The sequence below is a fragment of the Canis aureus genome, chromosome 12 (genome assembly GCF_053574225.1).
Source record: "Canis aureus isolate CA01 chromosome 12, VMU_Caureus_v.1.0, whole genome shotgun sequence".
In the NCBI taxonomy this organism is placed as follows: Eukaryota; Metazoa; Chordata; class Mammalia; order Carnivora; family Canidae; genus Canis; species Canis aureus.
In genome coordinates, this window is record NC_135622.1 from 2,672,134 (window position 1) to 2,697,486 (window position 25,353).

Here is a 25,353-nt window from a genome sequence, read left to right on the forward strand (position 1 = left end):
CTAATCTTTTGGTATCAGTTGAGACCTGATTTGTGACCCAGTATGTGGTCTATTCTGGAAAAAGTTCCATGTGCACTTGAGAAGAATGTGTATTCAGTTGTGTTCAGATGCAAAGTTCTGTATATATCTGTGAAATCCATCTGGTCCACTGTATCATTTAAAGCTCTTGCCTCTTTGGGGATGTTGTGCTTAGGAGATGGGTCATTTGCAGAAAGTGTTGCGTTGAAGTTTCCCAGTATTAGTGCATTCTTATCTAAGTATGTCTTTACATGGTTATTAATTGATTGATATACTTGGCAGCTCCCATATTCGGGGCATAAATATTGATGATTGCTAAGTCCTCTTGTTGGATAGATCATTTAAGTATGATATAGTGTCCCTCCTCATCTCTCACTACAGTCTTCGGGGTTAACTTTAGTTCATCTGATATAAGGATGGCTACCCCTGCTTTTTTGAGGATATTTTAATGGTAAATGGTTCCCCAAACATTTGTTTTCAGGCTGTAGGTGTCCTTATGTCTGAAATGAGTCTCTTGTAGACAGCAAATTGACAGGTCTTGCTTTTTTATCCAGTCTGAAACTCTGCGCCTTTTGATTGGGTCATTAAGCTCATTCACGTTCAAAGTTACTATTGAAAGTTATGAATTTAGTGTCATCATGATACCTATTTAGTACCTGTTTTTGTGGATTGTTTCCTTGGACTTACTCTTTCTTTTACAGAACCCCCCGTAGTATTTCTTGCAGAGCTGGCTTCGTGGTCACATATTCTTTCAGTTTCTGCCTATCTTGGAAGCTCTTTATCTCTCCTTCTAGTGTGAATGAGAGCCTTGCTGGATAAAGTATTCTTGGCTGCAGGTTCTTCTTATTTAGGACCCTGAATATATCCTGCTAGCCCTTTCTGGCCTGCCAGGTCTCTGTAGAGAGGTCTGCTGTTAATCTAATATTTCTACCCATAAAAGTTAGAGACTTCTTGTCTCTTGCTGCTTTAAGGATCTTCTCTTTATCTTTGGAATTTGCAAACTTCACTATTAAATGTCGAGGTGTTGAGCGTTTTTTATTGATTTTAGGGGGTGATCTCTCTATTTCCTGGATCTGAATGCCTGTTTCCCTTCCCAGATTAGGAAAGTTTTCAGCTATGATTTGTTTAAATAAAGATTTTGGACCTCTGTCCCTTTTGGTGCCCTGGGGAACTCCAATTAAACGTAGATTTTTCTTCCTGAGGCTGTCATTTATTTCCCTTATCTATCCTCATAATCTTTTAATTGTTTTTCTCTTTTTTCCTCAGCTTCCTTCCTTGCCATCAACTTGTCTTCTATGTCTCTCATTGCATCTTCTATGTAATTGACCCTAGTCATTGGGGCCTCCATTTTGGATTGCATCTCATTTAATTGATTTTTAATTTCTGCCTGATTAGATCTAAATTCTGCAGTCATGAAATCTCTTGAATCCTTTATCCTTTTTTAGAGCCTCCAGTAGCTTTATAATTGTACTTGTGAAGTGGCTTTCTGATATTGAATTGTAATCCAAATTCTGTAACTCTGTGAGAGAGAGGACTGCTCTCATTCTTTTTTTGTGGTGAGTTCTTCTTTCTAGTCATTTTGGTCAGTCAGAGTGGCTATAAACTGGAAAAAGGAAGAGCAAAAAAAAAGAAAAAACAGGGAAAAACAAAGAATCAAGCAGGAAACCAACAAAGAACAAAAAACAAAAACAAAAACAAAAACAAAGAAGGAGGGTTAATCTGTGGTTCTATATATTGTAAATCCCTCGATTTCCCCTGGAGCTTTCCAGCACTGCTTGTTCAAGAACTTGCTCCTCCCTGTCCTTCTGGCTGGTCTTCTGGGGGAGGGACCTGCTGTGCTGATTCTCAGGTGTGTACACCTGAGGGAGATGCCCTGCCCCCTACCAGGTGTACAGCTCAGTGGCAGCTGTTTATCCTGTGAGGCCTCTGCTCCTTGACGGCCCTGCTCTGTCCCAGGCACAGGGTGACACCAGGAGTTAACAACAACAGTGGCAGCGGACAGCTCTCCAGCCCTGGAGTCAGCTACCGCAGAAACTACCGTAGCTCCCAGTCCACACTGCCCTGCATGCTCCCGGGGGCAGGGGGCGCTGAGCTGCACAGCTTGGGGGCTCCCCTCGGCGGCAGGAGCGTCCTCGCTGTCCTGGGCCCTCCCAGCCTCTGTCTACTCAGGGGACCGCTCGATCCTGGGTTATGTTCCCGGCGTCCTGGGCTCTGGGTCCTGCACTGCTGGAATCGCTCCCAGGCTGCGCAGCCCCCTCCTCTCGGAGCTGCCACCTGAGCTTCCCCCGAGGCCCCAGTGGCGCGCGCTCTAGCCCTTTACCGCGCTGGGCCCACGGGGTGTGGCATGCTCTCCCCCAGGGCGCACTTCCTCTGTTAGTGACCCCGGGAACCTGGGGGCTTCACTGCCCCTCCTGGGATCCTGCCCGAGTCCCCTGCGAGTGCCTTTCCATCCAGGAAGATTTTTAAAGTTCCTGCTTCTCTTGGCCTGGGCTTTCCTGTCCTGGGGGCTCTTGCCGTCCCCCTTAGACCGGCTCCTCGCGGGGGCTCCTCCCCCACTGGATTCTTTTTTATTTTTTCCCTGTCTTCCTACCTTGTTAGAAGCACAAACTCTTCTCTCTGCAGCATTCCAGCTGTTCTCTCTTTAAATCTCAGGCTGAATTTGTAGGTTTTCAGGATGATTTGTAAGTTATCTATGTAAGTTGGTGGGGACAGGTAACTTGGGGACCCTACTCTTCTGCCATCTTGCCCCGCCCCCCTGATTATGATGTTTTCTGGTGTGGGTTTATTTTCTTTCTTTTGCTCTCTTTCTTTGCTTGTATATGTACAACTCTTATAAACACCTTTATTGTATTTTTTTTCCAGCTTTACAGAGATATAATTGATACATTATATTGCGTAAGTTTAAGGTGTACAACGTGTTGATTTGATACATTTAAAAATTCCAAAATGATTGCCCTCATAATATTACCTACCACCTCCATCTTGTCACATAGTTACCTATTCTTTTTTTGTGATGAAAAGATTTAACATATATTCTGTTAGCAACATTCAAGTATATGATACAGTGTTGTTAGCTATAATCACCTGCTTTATATTAGATCATCAAAGTTGTTAATCTTATAACTGGAAGTTGTGTCTTTTGATAAGTATCTCCTCATTTTTTCCAACCCCCCAACTCCTGGTAACCATCAGGCTACTCTGTTTCTCAGAGTTTGTCTTTTTTAGATTCTAGGTATAAGTGATATTATACAGTTATGTCTTTCTTTATCTGACTTCTCTTATCATAATGCCCTCAAGGTCCATCCAGGTCGTTGCAAATGACAGGAATGCCTTCCTTCTCATGGCTGAATAATATTCATATATATACATATATGTTCTTTATCCATTCATCTATTGATGGACACTTAGGTATACAAGTAATGATGCAATGAACATGAATATGCATTTACTTCTGCAAGATCTTGATTTCAGTTCCTTTGTTTTTTTTTTTTTTTTTTTATTGGTGTTCAATTTACTAACATACAGAATAACACCCAGTGCCCGTCACCCATTCACTCCCACCCCCCGCCCTCCTCCCCTTCTACCACCCCTAGTTCGTTTCCCAGAGTTAGCAGTCTTTACGTTCTGTCTCCCTTTCTGATATTTCCCACACATTTCTTCTCCCTTCCCTTATTTTCCCTTTCACTATTATTTATATTCCCCAAATGAATGAGAACATATAATGTTTGTCCTTCTCCGACTGACTTACTTCACTCAGCATAATACCCTCCAGTTCCATCCACGTTGAAGTTCCTTTGGATATATACCCAGAAGTGATTGTTGGATCATATGATAGTCCTATTTATTATTTTTTGAGAAACCTCCATACTGTTTTCCATAGTGGCTGTACCAATTTGTATTCCCACCAAGAGTGCACTAGGGTTTTTTTCTTCCTCTACATCTTTGCCAGTACTGCCATTTCTTTATTTTTTTTAAAAGATTTTATTTATTTATTCATGAGAGACAGAGAGAGAGAGGGGCAGAGACACAGGCAGAGGGAGAAGCAGGCTCCATGCAGGGAGCCTGATGTGGGACTCGATCCTGGGTCCCCAGGATCACGCCCTGGGCCAAAGGCAGCACCAAACCACTGAGCCACCCGGGCTGCCCTGCCCCATTTCTTATCTTCTCGATTATAGTAATTCTGACTGGTGTAATGTGATAGCTCATTTTGGTGTTGATTTGCAATTCCCTGATGATTTGTGATGTTGAGTGCCTTTTCATGTACCTGTTGCCCATCTGTGTGTCTACACAATTGTATATTCTAGCTTCTCTGCCAATGTTTAAATTAAGTTGTTGTGTTTGGGACGCCTGGGTGGCTCAGTGGTTGAATGTCTGCCTTTGACTCAGGGAGTGATCCTGGTCCAAGGATCAAGTCCCACATTGGGCTCCTTACAATGGGCCTGCTTCTCCCTCTGCCTTTGTCTCTGCCTCTCATGAATAAATAAATAAAATCTTGAACAAAAAAAAATTGTTGTGTTTTTGCTGTTGAATTGTAAATAATTTTTATAAATTTTACATATTAACCCCTTATTAGTTATACAACTTGCAAATATTTTTTCCCATACTGTGGGCTGCCTTTTCATTTTGTTGTCTTTTGCTGTGAGGAGCTCTTTAGTTTGAGTTAGTCTTATTTATTTATTTATTTATTTATTTATTTATTTATATCAAAGATTTTATTTATTTTATATCCTAGGACCCTGGGATCATGACCCAAGCCAAAGGCAGATGCTTAACTGAGTCACCCAGGTATCTATTTATTTTTGCTTTTGTTGCTTGTTTTTTGTTGTCACATCCAGCAAAATCAATGTCAAGGAACTTTATCCCTATGTTTTCTCCTAGAAGTTTTACAGTTTCAGGTTTTAAATTTTAGTCTTTAATTCACTTTAAATTCTTTTTTTTTTTTTTTTTTTTTTTGCAGTGTTGTATTGGTGTAGTTTTCTTTGGGTTAATCCTGTTTGAAGTTGACCTATCTTCTTAAATCTGTAGATTTATGCCTTTCACAAATTTAGGTAATTTTGATCTATCATCTCTTCCAATATTTTTTTTTTAGTCACACATTCTCTTCTCCTTTTGGGACTCTGATTACATGAATCCTAGCTCTTTTGCAGTGCCACAGGTTCTTGAAGCTCTCTCTCTTTTCTTCTTTTCTAGCCTATTTTCTGTCACTGACATTGGATAATTTCTATTGATCTATTTTTGAGTTCACTGATTCTTTACTGTCATTTCTATTCTGTTATTGAACCTATGCAGTGAATTTTATATTTTTCAATTCTAAAATTTAATTCTATAATTGTTTATTAAATTTTTAGTTCAAAAATTTCCACTTCATTCTTTCTTTATATCTTGAATTTCTTTGCCAAGTTTTTCTATTTTATCAAGTGTGTTTGTAATTTCTTGTTGAAGGTTTTTTAAAGTCTCTGTCAAAAATCCCAAAATCTATATCATTTCAGTGTAGTATTGTGTCTTTTTTCATTCAAGTTGAGATTTTCCTGGTTCTTAGTATGATGAGTAATTTTTGACTGTGTGCTAGACATTTGGTATATTGTGTTATGAGACTCCAGATCTTATTGAAATCTTCTACTATAGCAGGTCTCTGCTAATACTGCACCAGTGAAGTGTGTGTGTGTAGGGGATATTATCTTCTCACCCCTAGGTCCAGGTAGAAGCCCAATCTTCCAATTCTTTTTTTTTTTTTTTTCCAAGATGGTTGGCTTAAGTAGGGTGGATATTGCCGAAAAAGATTTCTGCCTTGGTAGGTCACGTCTTTATCTCTTTCTTGGTCCTTTGGATAAAGAAAATAGTTTGGGGGGGATATTTTTTTGTCTGCACCTGTTGGCATTTCTTGGTTGTGAACTTTCCAGTGCCCAATCTAAGATAAATAGGAGGCATAAAGAAAACCCAGGGAACTTACCACAGTGTCAGTCCTCAAGTTCTGAGGACTGTAACTATTTTGCCTTCTCTCTACCTTTTAGACTTTCCAAAAGTTTTTAAAAAAATATATTATGACCAGATACTTTAGTTATACTTAGCAGGAACAATAGAAAGAAATGAATCTACTCCATATGGTACAGAACTAAAAATCCATTTATTTAAAAAAACCCAACAACATAGAAATAACGTACTGTTTGGACTTGGGTCTTTAAAGCTGCTGTTTTGATTGTGTAGATGGAAGAGTTGGGGAGGGATAATTTGTCTTTTTGTCTCCAGCAATGAATGAGTAGGGAGAGTACTTTGGTTTTTTGATGTAGCAGGTGTTTTGCTTTGAGTAAATAAAAAAGTTAACATTTACCTAGAGCTAGTAGAATTAGGATATGAAATGGGGCCTGGGAGAGTTCCTGACCAGGTTGATGTTCTACATCTCTTTTGTAAGCTGTGCAATTAATGGAGCAAGTGTAGTTTCTTCCTTGTTAATTGGTATGCTTCCTGCATTTCCCCATGACCTCTCTGGTACTGGTGTTTATCGTATACATTTATGCTGTATATTCCTAAATTGGGTGAATCTCCTTTAAAAGAGAAGAAACAGCTCCTTTACATCCTCTTTTCATTACAGGTGCCTCCTAAACAGTCTTACACACTGTAGGGGGTCACCAATATCTGAAACAGTTATCCTTTCTCCTGTGAGTCTGGGTAGCATAAGCTGGTCCTCCTCATATGCAGCCACCCTGCTTTCAGACCTTGAAGAGTAGACTCTGCACTATGAAAGATAGCATTTCCCCAGGGCAGACCTGTCTTTAAAAAGCACTGAGCTCAGGGTGAAGACCCACAGTGGCTATGCAACCCACCAGGAGCTGTTTATAGAAATCTCTTCCTAGGATTTCTGTGTTTGAGGATCATCTCACCATCATAAGCCATAAACCAGAGCTCGCATCCTTGTTTATTGGTTGCCAGCCATTCCTCACTCCTCTGCTGACTCTCTTCTATCCACCCACTCTGCTTCCCCTAGTAGAATAAATGTGTTTGTTGAATGAATGTACACGTAGACGAGCGGATGGAGGAAAGATGAATGAGATAGTATGAATGAACTTAGAAGCTACAAAGGTGCCGGAAACGCAGAAATTCTCATGAATTGCAAATTTATTGACTGAGGATGTACCGGGGTTGGGAGGTAGTTGTACAGAAACCAAAGAGGAAAAAATGCAGAACAAGATGCAGCCCCAGAACTCAATGGCTCCAGTGTTAACACCTGTAGGATTTGGGAACCTCAGGGCAATATCATGAGAGCGCTAAAGCCACTGGCGCCCACGGAGAACACCTGCAGCTCTTTCTTCTCCACGGCTTCCAACGGGCCTTACTTGGCTGGCCAGGTAGGCGCCTGCTTCTGCTGGGTCTGGTGGCATACCGGGACGCCCTTGCCGCCCCCGGAGGAGCCGCTGCTCCCACCACTGGAGAAGCAGCCCCCGCCGGCCCCGGACCCGGAGGAGCCGCCGCCGCCGCCCCCACAACTGGAGAAGCAGCCCCCGCCGCCCCCGGACCCGGAGGAGCCGCCGCCGCAGCCGCCGCCGCTGGAGAAGCAGCCCCCGCCGCCCCCGCCCCCGGAGGAGCCGCTTCCGTAGCCCTGCTGGGGCGTGCACGAGGTCTGGGGGGTCTGTTGCGACGAGAAGCAGCCGGAGCCGCCCCCGGAGGAGCCGCCGCCGCAGCCGGAGCCGCCCCCCGAGGAGCCCCCGCCGCAGCCGGAGCCGCCGCCCGAGACACCTCCGTAGCTCTGGCACTGGACCTGCTGGCCGGAGCCGCCGCCGCCGCCGCCGGAGTAGCCTCCGCAGCCGGAGCCGCCGCTGGAGGAGGAGCCGCCGCCGCAGCCGGAGCCGCCGCCGCCCCCGGAGCCGCCGCCGCAGCCGCCCCCGGAGTAGCCTCCGCAGCCGGAGCCGCCGCCGGAGACACCTCCGTAGCTCTGGCACTGAACCTGCTGGCCGGAGCCGCCGCCGCCGCCGCCGCCGGAGTAGCCTCCGCAGCCGGAGCCGCCGCTGGAGGAGCCGCCGCCGCAGCCGGAGCCGCCGCCGCCGCCTCCGGAGTAGCCTCCGCAGCCGGAGCCGCCGCCGCCGCCCCCGGAGTAGCCTCCGCAGCCGGAGCCGCCGCCGCCCCCGGAGTACTTGGTGCTCCCACCCGAACCTCCTCCGGAGCCGCCGCCACCGCAGCCGGAGCCGCCGCCGCCGGAGTAGCCTCCGCAGCCGGAGCCGCCGCCGCCGCCGCCGCCGGAGTAGCCTCCGCAGCCGGAGCCGCCGCCGCCGCCCCCGGAACAGCCTCCGCCCCCGGAGTACTTGACGCTCCCACCGGAACCTCCTCCGCAGCCTCCTCCGCCGCCTCCGCCGCCTCCGGAGCAGCCTCCGCCCCCGGAGTAGCCTCCGCAGCCGGAGCCGCCGCCGCCGCCGCCGGAACAGCCTCCGCCCCCGGAGTACTTGACGCTCCCACCCGAGCCGCCGCCGCCGCCGCAGCCACCGGAGCCGCCGCCGCCGCCGCCGCCGCAGCCGCCGCCGCCGCCGCCGCCGCCCGAGGTCTTCCCGAAGCCCACTGGAGGCATGGGGGTGGGCTGCTTCTTCTGGTGAGACATCTTGCGCAAGCAGGAAGCGAACCCTGAAAGGAGAGCAGCGCCTTCCTGGACCGGCCGCAAGAGCAGCACCGCGGCGGCCAAGGCAGCTGCAGCCGAGGGCGCCCCCAGCCGCAGGGCAGCACTGCCGGCCCGGCTCGGCGCCCGGTTCACACTGGGAGAGCTCTACAGGGCCCTCCTAGGCTTGGTGCTTGCAGAACAGAGCTGCGCTCACCTCAGGAAGTCTTGACCAAGCTTTAAAAAGACCAGGTAGTGTTGCCCATTTCTTTCTCCTGGCTCTGCCTCGGACACCTGCTAGGTGATTTGGGGGCAAATAACCCTCACTCCCTCCTCTGTACTCCATTCTTGTAAAATGAGAGGGTTACGGCACTTTATCTCTCAGGTCTCGGATCCTAGCAAGAATTCTCCCGATGCAAATAGAGATTAGCACAAACCTCCACCTACAGGGGGCTGTGCGTGTGTTACCCATCCCTGGCACGACAGAGGGAGGTTTGTCCGAATGTCAGAAGGCTGCTGCTCCCCACTCCCCGTTCTCTGCAAAAGCTCTTAAGGCAGGGGCTCCTGGTGGCTCAGTCACTTAATCTTCAGACTCTTGATTCCAGCTCGGCTCATGATCTTGGGGTCATTGGATCAAGCCCAGCAGTAGGCTCCTCATTCAGCAGGGAGTCTTTAAATTCTCTCTTTATCTCTCTCTCTCCTCCTCCCCCCTGCCCCCCTCTCCTCCTCTAAAATAAATAAATCTTTAAGGAAAAAAAAAAAAAAAAAAGCTCACTGAGCCTAGCCATGATACCTGAACTAGTTATCAAAAAAGGCTTCTCCCTGGTCCTGTCTGGACACAGGGGAAAGGACCCGGCGGTCCTTTGGACCAACATTCCTGACCCGAAGAGGTAGGCTTTGCTTACATCCAGGCTTGGTTGAGGGACCATTGCTAGTAGGAAGTTGTGTCCCAGTATCTCACACCATTTCTCTTCCAGCACCGGGTTCCTGTGCTTCCCCAAATCTCCCCCATTGGCAGCATTCTCTGAATTACTCTCCCCATTCTCCCTTACTCCCTGGAAGTAAGATCGCCTCTCCTCCTGACACGTGGCGCAGGGTTCATCCTGCTCACTCACAGGAGCAGTCTGCAGAATGTCCCTCTGTGCCCATCACTGGCCTGCTCCTACTGGGATGCCAGAGAGACAGGAGATACTCTTGCCTTTGTGGAGTTCCCATTCTGGCCAGAAGATTAGAGACACCATCTGCACAGCAGCAGCTCACCACTACCACCCACCCCCCAACTTCCAACCTGAATTCCCTCTAAACATGAATGCACTTGGAAAGGCACACAGAGGTCTTGTAGCTTCCAAAGAGGAGAGAGGCCTTGCAGGTCTGTCTCTTGGTCTACCTAGCTGCAGCGGGGTGGAGAAGACTAGCTGGGAAGACAAGAGCTAGAACTCACACTTACCTGAAGCACAAGGGGCTGAGTGTGGAGAGGAGGAGAGGAGATGCTGGCTTCTGTGAGCAGCACTGGAGCTCCCAAGGTTTTATACTCTGAGCCCTGACTCATCTATTGATCTGAGCCCGCCTTTCATGTTTAGACTCAGTTATGTGACCTATGGCTGTCACCCCACCTGTCTGTTGATTACAGGCACAGGGTGGCCCATTCATGAAGATTTTGGCATACTCAGAATGAGCAGCCTAGTGTGTAACTGGCCCCTTCTCTGATGCAACTATATGGCAGCAGGGATGGCTAGCCAGAGTGGATGGTAGACATTGTTTCCAAAACCTCTGGCAAAGACCTAGGTCCGTGACTCTTGAGGTGGCCCCAAAGAGTCACACTGGAGATCTCAGTCCTTAGTGTGAAGAGTAGGACCTCCTATTTGGCTTCTAATCCCATTGCTTGGAACCCTCAACTTTATAGAGAGCCTGTTCCTTTTTTGCCAACAGTTTCTCCCCCCAGTGTTTCATGTGTGATTCACTGAGGTGTTCCTGTCTTGAAACTGGCACAAGAGCGGGCACAAGCCTCCAGTACTCACTTCTGGCATGGCCAGGGCTACAAATAATAGGACATGGGTGTCTACTTTGATTTACTCCTGGATATTTATTCTTCTGAAAAAAGTGCAGATGAACAAGCTAAAGAGCTTGACCATGTGGTCCTTCCCACCATGGCCCTTTGGCCCTGGCATCCTGTGGTCTTGTGTGGTGACACTGACCTCAGCCTATGAGGCAGCTGTGGAATGGAAAGGATTTGAAGTTAGGTGACTAGATTCGGGTGCTCCCCATGCTACTTGCCAGCTGTGTCACCTTGGACAAAGTCACAGCACAGGAGGCACTCAGTAAGTATTTGTTGTCTATTCAATGAAAAGGCTTCTGATGCTCAGTTACCTTGTCTATTAATAGTAATATCTATTTCATAGGCTCAGGAAGAGGGAAGAGTCCGTTTTATTGTTTTCTCCTATTACAGCACAGTTTTACCTCCAACTTGGCCTGCCTTGGACACCAAGGCCAGAAGGGAGTCTATGGATAGCTAGAGGCAAGTTCTTAAGTAAGAAAATAACTCAAAAATTCTCCATTGACCCTTGACTGGTAGCATCACCTCTGTGTGTGAACAGCATGGTCCTCTCTTCTTTCATCACCAGAACTCAATTGCTATTGTTTAAGGTATGGCATTTGAATTTTGTTCCACCCACCTATGTGTTGAAATGACAGCTCCAATAATAAGTTGACTGTTAATTACGGTGGCTTAGTGATCAAGTGATCCTGATTAGAGTGTGGTCTTCGGAAACTTGTGGCACTAGTTCTAGCTTGGATGGCATGAACCCAGGCAAACCCACATGATCCCCTCCTGAGAGAATAGCCAGAAGGGAAAAGCCAGGATCTGTTGGTGAAAACATGTTTCTCAGCTTGAAGCTGAGGCACTAGGGAGATTTTGGTTTTGTGTTTTTTTTTTTTTTAAAACCTTCCTGTTGTAACTTTTTTTTTTTTTAAGATTTTATTTGTTTATTCATGAGACACACAGAGAGGCAGAGACACAGGCAGAGGGAGAAGCAGGCTCCATGCAGGGAGCCAGATGCGGGACTCGATCCCAGGTCTCCAGGATCAGGCCCTGGGCCGAAGGTGGTGCTAAACTGCTGAGTGCCCCGTCCCCCCCCCGCCCCCCTGGGCTGCCCACCAGGGAGATTTTGAAGGAAAACCGGCTCCAACTATATGATTGCCATGGGTATAACAAAGAATGGTTTTACTTAGTTGGTTATGTGATCAACTTCTCCTCTGGAGAAGGGGAGAAAATATAGATCATGTGCAGTTCCAGCCCTGATTTGTAGACCCATGTTGGCCCATTACTCTGTGTTCTCTAGAGGAAAATGTAAGTTAAAGGATTTCAGCAGTGCATTCTCAAGGAGAAAAGTCTTGAATTTTGAAATCATGGCCTTCCTACTTTGTGTTAAAATTTAAAGTGTTGGAACTGCAGGAGGCTGTAGTTGTTTCTTTCAAGTTCTTACTTGACGAAACAAAAACAAAAAGCAAACAAAACACATTTGGCTATAATAGAACAGTTCCCATATTGTTTTGAGGGAGATGTTACCACACTACGAAATTCTGAAGTTTGGGAACCTCAAGTGCAGGTTCCCAAAGCCTCAAAGAGCAATAATCTTCAAATTGCCCATGTCCATTTGGAGGGTTCATGTTCTTAAAAGAAATATATGATGTTTTCTTTCTTTCTATAAGATATGAGATACTAGGGCTTTATTCATTAATCCAGACAACAGCAGTGTGCTGGGTACTGCAAGGAGTATTATGAAAGAGTCAGAAGCCTTGTCGAACCTGTGCACAGATAACCTTGGTGGATTTGGGAGAGAGATACTCCATGCCTGCCTCTGCCTCCCTAGATGGCATTTAATAAGGAAACTCTTTAAATGAGTACACCTACTTTGATAACATGTAGAAAAGGGTGATGCAACATGGTATTGACAGCAATGCTAGATCTTGTGGCTTTAAGTTAGCCTTGCCGAGGTGTGAATACATAACTTTGTTCTCCGTTTTATCTCCTTAGACCAGAGGTAGTAAGGTATTGTGTGGACAGCAACTGATTATCACATTTCATCAAATCAATGAAGAAATGATGGAAGTTTATAGAATTATTACACTTGGGCAGTTGGAGTTTTATAAAACTTTACATGCCATAGTTTAAAGATTTATAACCTTAGACACTTAGCCCAAAATATGTGCTTCCTAACATGCCTGAATTCTGTTGCCTCACAGATTAGATCTAGGTTCCTGCCTGTACCTGTATCCTTAGAGGGGATGGGCTGTAAAGCAAATGCATCAGTGTCCAGTGTAGGGCCATGTGTTAATAGCTGCTCAGTAAATCCTGGTGGAAATGAAGGGAGTTCTTAACGCTGATGACTAATAGCCCTGGTGCAAGGAGGGGCATGGTTCCTGTCCCAGGCAATCCTCAGTCTGAGGGGAGATCATAGCTTTTGAGTTTGGGGAGTCCCCAGTCTGAAAGAAACCTGTTCATCACAATCTTTAAGTATCTAAAACTATACCAATGCATTTTCATGGCTGAAGGCTAACAACCTCCCTACCTGAGACTTAAAGGATAATGGGTGGTTTGCAAAGAATAAAATGGACACAGGGCAAAGGCTTAGGAGTATTGGCAGGGCAGGCATAAAGCTTGGAAGCCCTTAGTATTGTTTATATTCAGTGGGAAGTTTCCCCTTAGAGTCCTGCCCAGAAGGTGCCTCAGAGCCTCAGACACCCCCCAGGCTACATTTCCATCCTCTCTCCAGCTCTTCTGGGTTAGCAGTTTGAAGAGGTGGTTGTCGTTGTTAGAAGTCTGGGAGAAAAAAAAAAAAAAAGGTCTGGGAGGACAGCTCTGTGGTGGTTCACAGTTGTAGAATTCCTTCTCTAGGAAGCTTCTCTAGGTTCATCTACCCACTGGTTCCGTCTTCTTTGCCACTTTCCCTTTCCAAGTCCTTAAGGAACAGTTATACTAGTTACAGCTAATGACACATCTGGTAGCCTTGTCTCGTTTTTCAAATCATAACTGTTCTTGACAGCCAGGTCCCCATTAGTTCTTTAGTCTATACACTAAGATTTAAAAAGAGTTCATAGCATCCTGGGGTTCTATCTTGACATGTTGACTCTTGAATGACTCCTTTGGGTGCTCCTGGAGCTCATCCTTACATGGAGAAGGAGGCCCACAGTTGAGTCATTCCAGATGCATGCAAGATGGGCAGTGTGCCTGCCCAAGGACTGCACTTGCTTGGCTCAGACACTTTGTGTGGACAGACTGTGGTGTTTATGAACTGCTGCCACATAGGTGTTTTGTCTGTTCCTCACCAGAGTCCTGTGTGGGGTGCCTGTGTGGCTTAGTTGGTTAAGTATCTGCCACCTTTGGGGCAGGTCATGGTCTCAGGGTCCTAGGATCAAGCCCCTCGTCGGGCGCCCTGCTTGCAGGAGTCTGCTTCTCCCTCTCCTCCCTGCTTCGTGCTCTCTCACTATCTCTCTCTCTCTCTTAAATAAATAAATAAATAAATAAATAAATAAATAAACAAACAAACAAACAAACAAACAAAATATTTAAAAAGACAAACAAAACAAAAACAAGGTCCTATGTGCCCAGTGATATGTTATCCTCGTTTCCCAGATAAGGAAGCAGCCCATCAAGACTAATGGAATTGCTCAAATTGCCACAACCTTTTAAGTGGCGAAGCCAGGATTTAGACTCAGTTCTTTTGATTCCAAATCGTGCATTATTTCCTGGTACTACATGTCTCTTCCTTATGAATCAACATAGGCAGAGTGAGGGGATGACATCCCAGTCAGGCTTAGCTCCACACCCTGCTTCTCGTGGTCTCGTGGCCCTCTCCCAGCTGCTCATGGACAGTTCTACTCACTGGTGGGCTGCTGTAGAGGTCATCTGATCGACTCTTAACACTGGTGAATGTAGATGAAGAACCCAAGGCTCAGAGAGGCCGAACCACTTTCCAAAGCTACACAACAGGACTGAGACTAGACCCTGGATCTCTGGCCTCCCCACTCAGGCCTTTGTCTACGATAGACTCTACTGTAGAAAGCTTTGTGCTTTCTCCTGACAAGATTATCTTCAGGTGTTGGGAGTAAGACCAGGGAGTAGTTAAAATGACAGTGAAAGTATTTCATAGCTGAACTAACACGTTCAGGGAAGCTCCTGAGCCTGGATGCTCTAGCCTCTGGGTCTGGAATTAAATTGCTGAGTGGAGGCCTTCAACAAGTGGTCAGCCGCTGGGTAGCCTGAGGGCTCAGGGCCAATCTCCTGAGTTCACATGTAAACTATAAGCAGGGAGGAGCAGTGAACAGCATCTGTGGGCCAGTCCTGCTCTGAGATACACGATAAGGGGAGACCTCTCAGGACTTTTGTGCATCGTGGAAGTTGGTGCTCCCAGAATGTTGGCCCAGCTCATCCACCGATAATCCACTGATTATCTATCCACTGGTATAATCCATGTTGCTTTAACTGACTCCCAAGCCAAATGGAATCTGGAAACCAATATGATATGAAGGAAAAAGCACAAACATTTCAGACCCACAGCCTTCTAGGGGCATGCTGCTTCAGATGACTGTCACCCTTTGTTATTTTCAAACCAAGATACGTGCCCTTTCTGCTTTGGTCTCAAATTCCACTTTAATACTTAACAAGCTTCTCTCAGGAACTCCCTGGGACTACAGCGACATTGAGTGTGACCTCTCTAACTCACAGGACAGCTAATGGGATTTACTACTGAAGACCAGAATTTAGGTCCAGTCTCTCTCTTGAATAGTAAAGCTTGTTTGTCATACTTGCTGATTATCCTGAATGTTTGCTCATTCTTCAAACTATACTCATTTCAGTAGTTGAACTTGTTCAAATTGGATGGATGATTTGTGGCAAAACATCCCACTGCTTAGAAAAGTGGTAATGATCACAATTTGTTTGGTGGCTTTCTGCTGACTTCTTCACTGGTTCCCTTCATGTGCTTGGAGAGTTCCAAGATGAGGGGCTTTGGATCCATCTCTCACATCTGGTATAGATTCCTAGGGCCTTCCTTTCCAGACTAGGAGCACCATCCAGACAAAATCAGATACTCCTAAATTTTCATATCTCCATCTGCTTCAGAGTATTTGATAAATATTTGTTCATCAGCCAATGAGATGATGAGAATTTAGTCATATCTCAGGGCAAATGGAATCTGATTTAGCTTTCCATGGAAAGTAGCTTAAGTAAATTAGCTATGGCAAACTGCTTTCCACTGTGATCCCTCATCTTTCATCCAAGGTGCCTGATTCCCCCATCATCTCCTGCTTCTTATTTTTCAGAATATCCCTTGGATCATGCCTTCCTAGAGCTTTCTGGAGGGGCCTGAAGCAGAACCAGGGGCACTTCTGAGGTTTGCCAGTCTCTGGTCTGTTCGGAAGGGTAGGGATTAGAATCTTTCCTCTTCTGAGGTGTTGGAGTCTTGGGAATTCTGTGATCTCAACCTGTGAGCTTGGGCAAGGCATTGTTCCCCTCAACCTCAAATTTCTCCACCTAAAAAGTCAGTCTGACTTCTGACCAGTTTCCTTTAGGCCCCTCCTTCCCAGGGCCCCTCTCTAGACAGAGAGAAGGGAGAAATGAGGGTCAGAGGCAGTGGCAGGGAAGAAACTTAGGTAGGATGACAAGAATCAAGGGCCCCTGAGAAAAGAGCCCAGAAACTCTTATATCTCTCTGTGTGTTAGCCGTAGGCTCCTGAGAGGCATTTTGGTAACTTTTCTTTCTCAAGAGCATTTCCCCTTGCCACTTCAGCTTGTTGTGGAGAAAGAGGGAGAGATTTAGCAGAAGGCTGGACAAAGTTATTGGAGAAGGACAATCGTCATATAGTTTCACTTATATGTGTAATATAAGAAATATGAAAAGGACCAAAAGGGAAGGGGGGGTGTGGAAACTGAATGGTGAAAAATCAGACAGGGAGAAACCATGAGAGACTGTGAACTCTGGGAAACGTGTTGCAAATCTTTTAGTGTGTATGTGGGAGAGTAGGGGGGAGGGACAGAGAAGGAATCAGCACTTTAGTGGGGCATTTGGAAAATAAGTCCTTAGGATGCTTGAGTAAATTGGTAGCCAAGCATCTGAGGGACAAGGAGATGCAGAGAAAAGAAGCCACTGGATAAGCCTCCTTGGAAGAAGGGTTTTAAGTTAGGATTGGAAAATAGTGGAAACTATAGATAGGTTTCTCCAGATTTGGGTTTTGGCTTTCATATTACCTTTATGTGTATGTGGCTGAGTGTGCATGTGTGATGTGTGTACACATGTATGATGTAGATGTGCCAAGTGTGATGCATGTACACATATCTATATGTACATATTATATGTGTATACATGTCGATGTGTGTATGATGCAAGTAGATGTGTGATGTGTATATATATGTCCACGTGTACATGTTATATGTGCATGTGTGTGTGTATACATGTATCTCTCTCCTTCCACAGATGTCAGTATCACTGCTCAAGTCAGACTTTTCCCAAAGAACCTGTTCCCTTTCTCCTAGGAATCCTGGCCCTGGAATTGCTATTCACCAGCCCTCAGTCTCCACAGTAACTGTATTTTTAAAGAAGGTTTTATTTATTTATTTGACAGAGAGAGAGAAAGAGAGAAAGAGGACATGAGCAGGGGGGAAGGGTAGGGGCAGAAGCAGACTCCCCTGCTGAGCAGGAAGCCCAACTCAGCACTTGATCCCAGGACCCTGAGACCATGACCTGAGCTGAAGGCAGGCTTAACTGAATGAGTCACTCAAGCGCCCCCACAGTAACTATATTGTGTGTGGATCTGGCCCACCTCATTCCATGACTTGTGTCTCTAGCCATGGTAGTAGATTTGCTGCAATTAGGCCATTCTTTAGCTAAAAGTTTTCAGTGTCCCTACATCAGAATGAAGCCCAGATTTCTTAGTCCAAAGGGCTTTTTGTGGTTCAGTACTGCCCACATCTGACTGTTCTCTTATAGAAGCATTTTGCTCTAGACAAACCCATCGACCCTCTCCCCCACTGAATTGGCTATGTTTAATGCCTTTGTATATCTTCTTGTGCTTTTCCTGCATCGGTTAATCCACCCTTTCCTTGATTTGTCTCTTATTTTCCATTTATTTTTTATTTATTTATTTTTTTATTTTCCATTTAATATTCTATTAGACATCACCCCACCCCTCTACCCTTGCTCAACACTCCACCTGATTGAGAGAGCACCTATCTGCAGCACAGTAATCCTGCCCCTACCAGACTGGGGACTCCTTGCAGGGTTGCTGAGTCTTATTTACTATCCTGCATCTCAAGCATCCGCACATGCCTGGCATAGCCTGTAGTGGATGCTGGTAGAATGGAGGAATGTATAATGGACTCCACATCTGCCCACATCTGGAATTGTCAGTGGCCTGGATATTGTGTGTTAGCCTGGGCGGGGAGCATATTTAGTCTCTGTCCTATTTTCACTTCCCTGACAAGATTGTTTGCTTCTGGAGGGCAAGGGTGGCATCGCAGCTCTTAGTAAACCAGGAGTAAACCATAGTAAACCTATGGACATACCAGGCACTGAATCAATGTTTATTGAAGGGAAAGAAAAAAGAAAGAAGGAAGTGGAGAACAGAAGGTGAAAGAAAGAAAAGAAAGGTAGGAAGGGCAGGCGAATTATTGGAGGTTTTGTAGCACTGCTACCATGAGTCTGGCCAGAATACTGGCTTTCTCTTTCATCCCAAATTTGTTTTTTTTTATCTTATTCTGGCAACTGCATGAAATTGTAAGACCCATTTGGCCCCCTTAAAAGGAGATAATCAGACATTACATCATTTTAGAAGTTCTCTGAAGGTTTTTAGAAGTTTTCTGAATTATTGCTGTGGTTTCATTTCAATATGATTGATGTTAATATCTGATTAAATTATTTGTGATATTTAATTGCTCTCCATGATTAATTAAAACATTTTACTCCTCATAATCATTTCTGGATCCTGTATGGATTACAGAGGAGCTACATAAAATGAGGTGTGCTTTCTACCGATGAATCACAAACATTCCTTATTGTAATAGCTATGTATGACCCCGCCCCCACCTTATAAAACTATTGATATTTGTTCTAGACCATGTATTCGATTCCTGAGTTATTCCCTTAAATAGTTGTGGAACCTGGGGCAAGTCACTTGACCTTACCTTAAAGTAAGGTATAGAGTATTATCAACCTCACAATTATTGGATTAGTATATAAGAGAACCAGATTTTAACACTGGACCATAAAAAAAAAAAAAAAAAAAAAAAAAAAAAAAAAAAAAAAAAAACACTGGACCATAGATAGAACATTTCTAATCGAGGGGAAAAGATTAGGAAACAATCTGGGAATATGATTACTTATTTTATTTGAGCATTGAGAATGAAGAGAAAAAGCAAGCAATTTCTCCACATCCCTCCCTCTAAAAAATGAAAATGACTTGTTCATGTTTCAGATTGTGGATGTAAGTAGAAAACACTTATTAGACATATGTAAGTATGTAACTGGGTGATAATTTACAAAAGGAATAGATAAATGTTATTAAAATGTTACTTTTGGGACATGGGGCTCTTGATCTTAGGGTTGTGAGTTTGAGCCCCACATTAGGGGTAGACTTTAGTAAAAACAGAAGCAGCCAAAAAAAAAAAGTCACTTTGACCTTTAAAAAGATCCTAATTGGTTTAATATTTTTATTCATTTGCTAATTTGGATAAATTGTCAAAGTAAAACTTTACTTTAACCATCTCTTCATGCCATGAATAAAATACAAAGGTCATAGCTTTATAACATGTGAAATATTTTCTAGAAATATTTGTCTATACTTTTCCACTATTTTTAATGTGTATTAGAACAAACACTTCAGATTTATGATTTTTATGGATATTATTGCTTAGGATGAGGCAAAAGAAAGTAATACTGTGGTAATATACCTTTTAAAATAAATTTGGCTAACTGAAAATAGTGAGTGGATCTGAAGAAAACTATTAATAATGCAGGGATTATTAATACAGTATTAATAGTGCATGTATATGGAAAAATCTGTAAAGGGGGTATGTGAATTACTGAGGTTTTGGAAGCCCTAGATTACAGCATGGGCCGTGCTGTTTTCCTTCCTAGGATTCCAAACATCTTCCTGGAAAACACAGACTGTGGTGTGGGAGTCAGGCCTCAGGTTCAGCTGAGAGTGGGAGAGGCTCCATTGTGACAGCAGGCCCAGCTCCATCCTGCCCACACAGCATGGACCTGGGTGACACCAGGACTCAGGAGCTAACCCAGAGCACTGCCTTCAGGGGCAGGCCGGAGTCACCCTCAACTAGGCAATGTGTCCTGTGAGGTGAGCCCCACTCTTCCCTTCGGAGCCCCCAGCCTCTTCTATTTTGTACCCAGGTTATTATCAGAAATAGTCTCTAGTTTGTGGCAAGACTTTGGTGACTGAACAGGTATCAGGAGACATGGGGCAGAATCCTGGTTCCACCCTTCACTAGCCATGGCACCATTTGTACATTATTATTTCACCTTTCTGAACCTACATCTCTATGTGTCAAATGGCTTTGGCCTGCCTACATTTTGAGGGTGTTGTGAGGATTAAACGAGGTCTACTATCTGGAAAAGCTATTGGAGAATAATAGATGTTTGATTAAATGACAAACTCAAGGAAAGATTGTACGATCCATTTAAACTAGAGTATAGACATCTGATATTAGTTTGCAGTGAGTCTCCAACTAGGAGGCACAAAGTTTGTAAAGGTCAGAATTACAGTTGAAAGGATGAAGCTCTTACGGTAAAATGTCAGGTATCATTGAGGAGGTGAGGGTGGAGAGGTGATCAGGGGAAATCTTTCCAGGGGAGATTTCTCCAGTGAGGTTGCATTCTCTTTGGCTAATGTTGGGTTAGGGGTCTGGCTGGCCTCATCCCTTTTGTCCAATTTTCTCCCATATTCTTCTTGAGTTACCCATTCACTACTTAATACTATTATTACCAATGTTGACAACTACCATTTGTTGAACACTTACTATGTGACAAGCACTATGTTAAATATTCTAGTGTCTCTTCATTTAAACTTTACCACATACTTACTGTGAGATATTACCCACATTTTATAATGACACAAGTGTGGTCTGAGGAGCTGATGAAAATGTCCACAGTCACACGTTCAAAAGTAACTGAGCCACAATTGCAGGCAGGCCTGTCTGACTCCAAAGCTCATGCTCTTCAAGTTCTGCTACCTTGTGCGCAACAAGTCAGCATTGACGATCAGCATCAGCATTCTGAGAGCTGTCTACTTGTCACTCTTTACTCTAGACAGACATAAAACACACACACACACACACACACACACACACACACACACACACACAAATCCCCTTCTGGACCAAGACCTTTGAGGAACCCAGAAACTTCAGAACTTTTGGAAGCTGGAATGAAACCTAACTTACTAAGCTTCCATGACAGAATGAGAGGCATTATTGTGGTTCTCTTCCGCAAGGGATGTCCAAGCATTGGGATCCCAAGCCAACCTTGCTTTGGGCTGGATGGAAAGGAGGTTTTCAGTCAAGCCAGAGAGTATACAATCCAAAAGGCCTCTTCCTACACTACGTTATGTGCCCCCTTTCTGAGTCCCTAAAATGATCTGAGCTTATTATATTTTTAAAAACCACTTGCCATATTGTGTTTACATCATGTGTTAATGTCTGTCTCCCTTGCTGTGCTAAGAACTTCAGGATAGAACTGTAACTTACTGATCATCCAACTTCTAGTACTTAGCCCAGTGTCTGTCATGCAGTGATGCCCTGTAGATATGGAGAAATATCATAAACAAGGTAATTGTACTCAGTAGGGAATAGGTAAGCGACATTTGAGAAAAAAGGAAGGGGAAAGAGTAATGATTTTAGGAGATGCTTGGCATTTGTGTCTCTAGAAGGATGCTATTTTATCAGAAGTGGAGTTTGTCACAGTGAGTAGGTCACTCAGCCCTGGTTGGGAGTCCTTAGTGATGCCACTACCATCACCATTCGTTATCATTACCACTTAAGACTTGGCTACAGACAATATGTATGGATGCCACACTTGACTCTGAGCCTTGCTCAGTTAAGTGTCTGATCTTGGAGAGCTAATAATCTCAGAGGAAGGCACCAAAAAGAGGTGAGAGCCGGTTGATGGTAATTGCTGCCTACTGTGCTGCCTATTGTGCCTAATCCCCCAGGAAATCAAATGTGAGACAATGGAGGTGGTTCAGCCAAACTCCTGGCTGATGGAGATGGAATTAACTTGGATTGAGTCCAATTAACTTGCTGCCTTTGCTGCAATGAGTCTCAGAAATGCCACTGAGTTCCAGAGATGCCATGGGTGTTGTGGCTGTTCTATTTACACAGGATGTTATAAGCATCCTGTTTTTCTTAAAATAAATTGTGTTCTGATTCCTGAACCTAATTGCTTACCATGGTATCTGTGGCAGAACAGGCCAAGTGTCCCTCAAGAGGGCTCCATGTCTGTGGGGGTGTTAAGCCAGGTGTGGCTGGTGGGGCATTGCCACCACCACTGAAATGTGGCCTCACACTCCTATCTGTTGACCACTCCCCATAGGGAATGGCAAGTAGTTGAGCCAGGCTCTGACAGGTCTGGCCAAGGCTATCCCAGTAGGCTAAGGGAGACCTGAAGCACCTGCCTTGGTGGGCTTAACTTTACTTTCTACTCTCTTCCCATTTTTCTTTCTCTCAAATGCACACAGAAGTTGCCATCCTGGACAAACCCAAAATGAAGTGGATGTGGAAGGCTGAGATCCAGAACAAACTACTGTGACTGGAAAGGAGAAAGTACTATCCTACAGACCACTCTTCCCCAGGAAATATCATCTCCTTTTCTGCTTTCACTCCAATCCATGTGCTTTCCCCTCTACATGTCCTGCCAAATGGCAGCAGCAAAGTGGGGAGGGACTTTGGTCTCAGTAGCCAGGTCCCCTATGCCACCACCACCGTTACCACTGCTACTACTACTGCTACCATGATCCATTCTCACCCCTACCACCATTAGCACCACCATCACCATCACTACTCATTTTCACCACCACCATTACAACTAGTATGGGGAAGAGAAGACTTGGGGGTTGATGAATAGTCATCTTTGAATGATTAAAAGGCTATAAAAGAATAGTTAAAGTTACTAAGGATGGGTAAAAAAGTAAAGTTAGAAAAAAGGACAGAAATTAAGAGGAATTATTTTTTCGTGGTGCCTCCAAGGCAGTAGGCCACTTCAGGATGAAGCTGAACATCTCTTTCCCAGCCACTGGCTGCCAGAAACTCATTGAAGATGCCAAGCATCTCCTAAAATCATTACTCTTTCCCCTTCCTTTTTTCTCAAATGTCGCTTACCTATTCCCTACTGAGTACAATTACCTTGTTTATGATATTTCTCCATATCTACAGGGCATCACTGCATGACAGACACTGGGCTAAGTACTAGAAGTTGGATGATCAGTAAGTTTCAGTTCTATCCTGAAGTTCTTAGCACAGCAAGGGAGACAGACATTAACACATGATGTAAACACAATATGGCAAGTGGTTTTTAAAAATATAATAAGCTCAGATCATTTTAGGGACTCAGAAAGGGGGCACATAACGTAGTGTAGGAAGAGGCCTTTTGGATTGTATACTCTTTGGCTTGACTGAAAACCTCCTTTCCATCCAGCCCAAAGCAAGGTTGGCTTGGGATCCCAATGCTTGGACATCCCTTGCTGAAGAGAACCACAATAATGCCTCTCATTCTGTCATGGAAGCTTAATAAGTTAGGTTTAATTCCAGCTTCCAAAAGTTCTGAAGTTTCTGGGTTCCTCAAAGGTCTTGGTCCAGAAGGGGATTTGTGTGTGTGTGTGTGTGTGTGTGTGTTTTATGTCTGTCTAGAGTAAAGAGTGACAAGTAGACAGCTCTCAGAATGCTGATGCTGATCGTCAATGCTGACTTGTTGCGCACAAGATAGCAGAACTTGAAGAGCATGAGCTTTGGAGTCAGACAGGCCTGCCTGCAATTGTGGCTCAGTTACTTTTGAACGTGTGACTGTGGACATTTTCATCAGCTCCTCAGACCACACTTTTGTCATTATAAAATGTGGGTAATAGTCTCACAGCAAGTATGTGGTAAAGTTTAAATGAAGAGACACTAGAATATTTAACATAGTGCTTGTCACATAGTAAGTGTTCAACAAATGGTAGTTGTCAACATTGGTAATAATAGTATTAAGTAGTGAATGGGTAACTCAAGAAGAATATGGGAGAAAATTGGACAAAAGGGATGAGGCCAGCCAGACCCCTAACCCAACATTAGCCAAAGAGAATGCAACCTCACTGGAGAAATCTCCCCTGGAAAGATTTCCCCTGATCACCTCTCCACCCTCACCTCCTCAATGATACCTGACATTTTACCGTAAGAGCTTCATCCTTTCAACTGTAATTCTGACCTTTACAAACTTTGTGCCTCCTAGTTGGAGACTCACTGCAAACTAATATCAGATGTCTATACTCTAGTTTAAATGGATCGTACAATCTTTCCTTGAGTTTGAAGTAGATGATGAGCACAAACTGCGTACCTTTTTTTTATGAGTAGCGTATGGCCACAGAAGTTGCTGCTGATGCTCTGGGCAAGGAATGGAAGGGTTACGTGGTCTGAATCAGTGGTGGCAATGACAAACAAGGCTTTCCCATGAAGCAGGGTGTCTTGCCCCATGGCCGTGTCTGCCTCCTGCTGAGTAAGGGGCATTCCTGCTACCGATCCAGGAGGACTGGAGAAAGGAAGCACAAATCTGTTCGGGGTTGCATTGTGGATGCCAATCTCAGTGTTTTCAATTTGGTTATTGTGAATAACGGGGAGAGGATATTCCTGGACTCACTAATACTACTGTGCCTCGTTGCCTGGGGTCCAAAAGAGCCAGCCAGCAGAATCTGAAAGCTTTTTTTTTTTTTTTTTTTTTCTGAAAGCTTTTTAATCTGTCAAAAGAAGATGGTGTCCACCAGTATGTTGTTAGAAAGCCCCTAAACAAAGAAGGTGAGAAACCTAGAACCAAAGCACCCAAGATTCAGCATCTTGCTACTCCACGTGTCCTCCAACACAAACCTCAGCATATTGCTTTGAAGAAACAGCATACTAAGAAAAATAAAGAAGAGGCTGCAGAATATGCTAAACTTTTGGCCAAGAGAATGAAGGAGGCCAAAGAAAAACACCAGGGACAGATTGCCAAGAGACGGAGGCCGTCCTCTCGAGAGCTTCTACCTTGAAGTCTGAGTCCAGTCAAAAATGTTCTAAGAGTGACAAAATAAATAAGATCAGATTTTTAAAAAAAGGAATTAGAATTGCATTTGGGTGAATATAAGCAATGTGTTTCATGGAGCTAACGCAAACAAGAAGGGTGAGAAGATTGATGAAAAAAGGTGATGAGTAATTTGCAGCATGTGAGTTTATTTGCCTAAGATGACAACCAGCCAGAGTGGACCAGTAGGTGACCTTGTAGCCACTTATTAATGCTTGGACCCCCTCTAAGGAATTCCTTAAGAATGGCAATGTAAGCCATACATCATCAATCCTTTTAAGATTAGGGAACTCATTTAATTTGATGTAGCTAGTTCCTTCTAGCTATTTTTATTTTATGAGTTTCTAATACTAAAAAACACTGTCTTTTCAAAAGTTTTTAAAATTTTTATTTATTTTTTCTTTCTTTTTCTCTTTTATTTATTTATTTTTGTATATTTTTCATTGGAGTT

At 44.5% G+C, this 25,353-nt stretch overlaps 1 protein-coding gene and 1 long non-coding RNA gene across 3 annotated transcripts; one reads left to right on the forward strand and one right to left on the reverse strand.

Annotated features, from left to right (window-relative positions):
- Positions 1–7,113: 7,113 nt before the first annotated feature.
- On the reverse strand, positions 7,114–10,192 carry LORICRIN (loricrin cornified envelope precursor protein). 2 transcript variants are annotated; one of them, XM_077916192.1, is made up of 3 exons: positions 10,044–10,192; positions 8,110–8,625; positions 7,114–7,998 (listed from the first exon to the last, which is right to left on the reverse strand). In XM_077916192.1, exons 2-3 carry the CDS (start codon positions 8,600–8,602, stop codon positions 7,346–7,348), a joined length of 1,146 nt encoding a protein of 381 aa, XP_077772318.1. In that variant the 5' UTR covers positions 8,603–8,625; positions 10,044–10,192; the 3' UTR covers positions 7,114–7,345. The 2 variants fall into 2 exon arrangements, with proteins under 2 accessions (XP_077772318.1, XP_077772317.1); XM_077916191.1 differs by having other exon boundaries at positions 7,114–8,625.
- Positions 8,626–24,544, forward strand: LOC144324799 (uncharacterized). Its single transcript, XR_013390224.1, has 3 exons — positions 8,626–8,848; positions 19,725–19,941; positions 22,336–24,544. It is a non-coding gene; the product is annotated as an uncharacterized LOC144324799 (long non-coding RNA).
- The last annotated feature ends 809 nt before the right edge of the window (positions 24,545–25,353 follow it).

Coding starts and splice junctions, on each gene's coding strand:
- LORICRIN (XM_077916191.1), bottom strand. CDS start 8,602: ATGTCTCACCAGAAGAAGCAGCCCACCCCCATGCCTCCAGTGGGCTTC.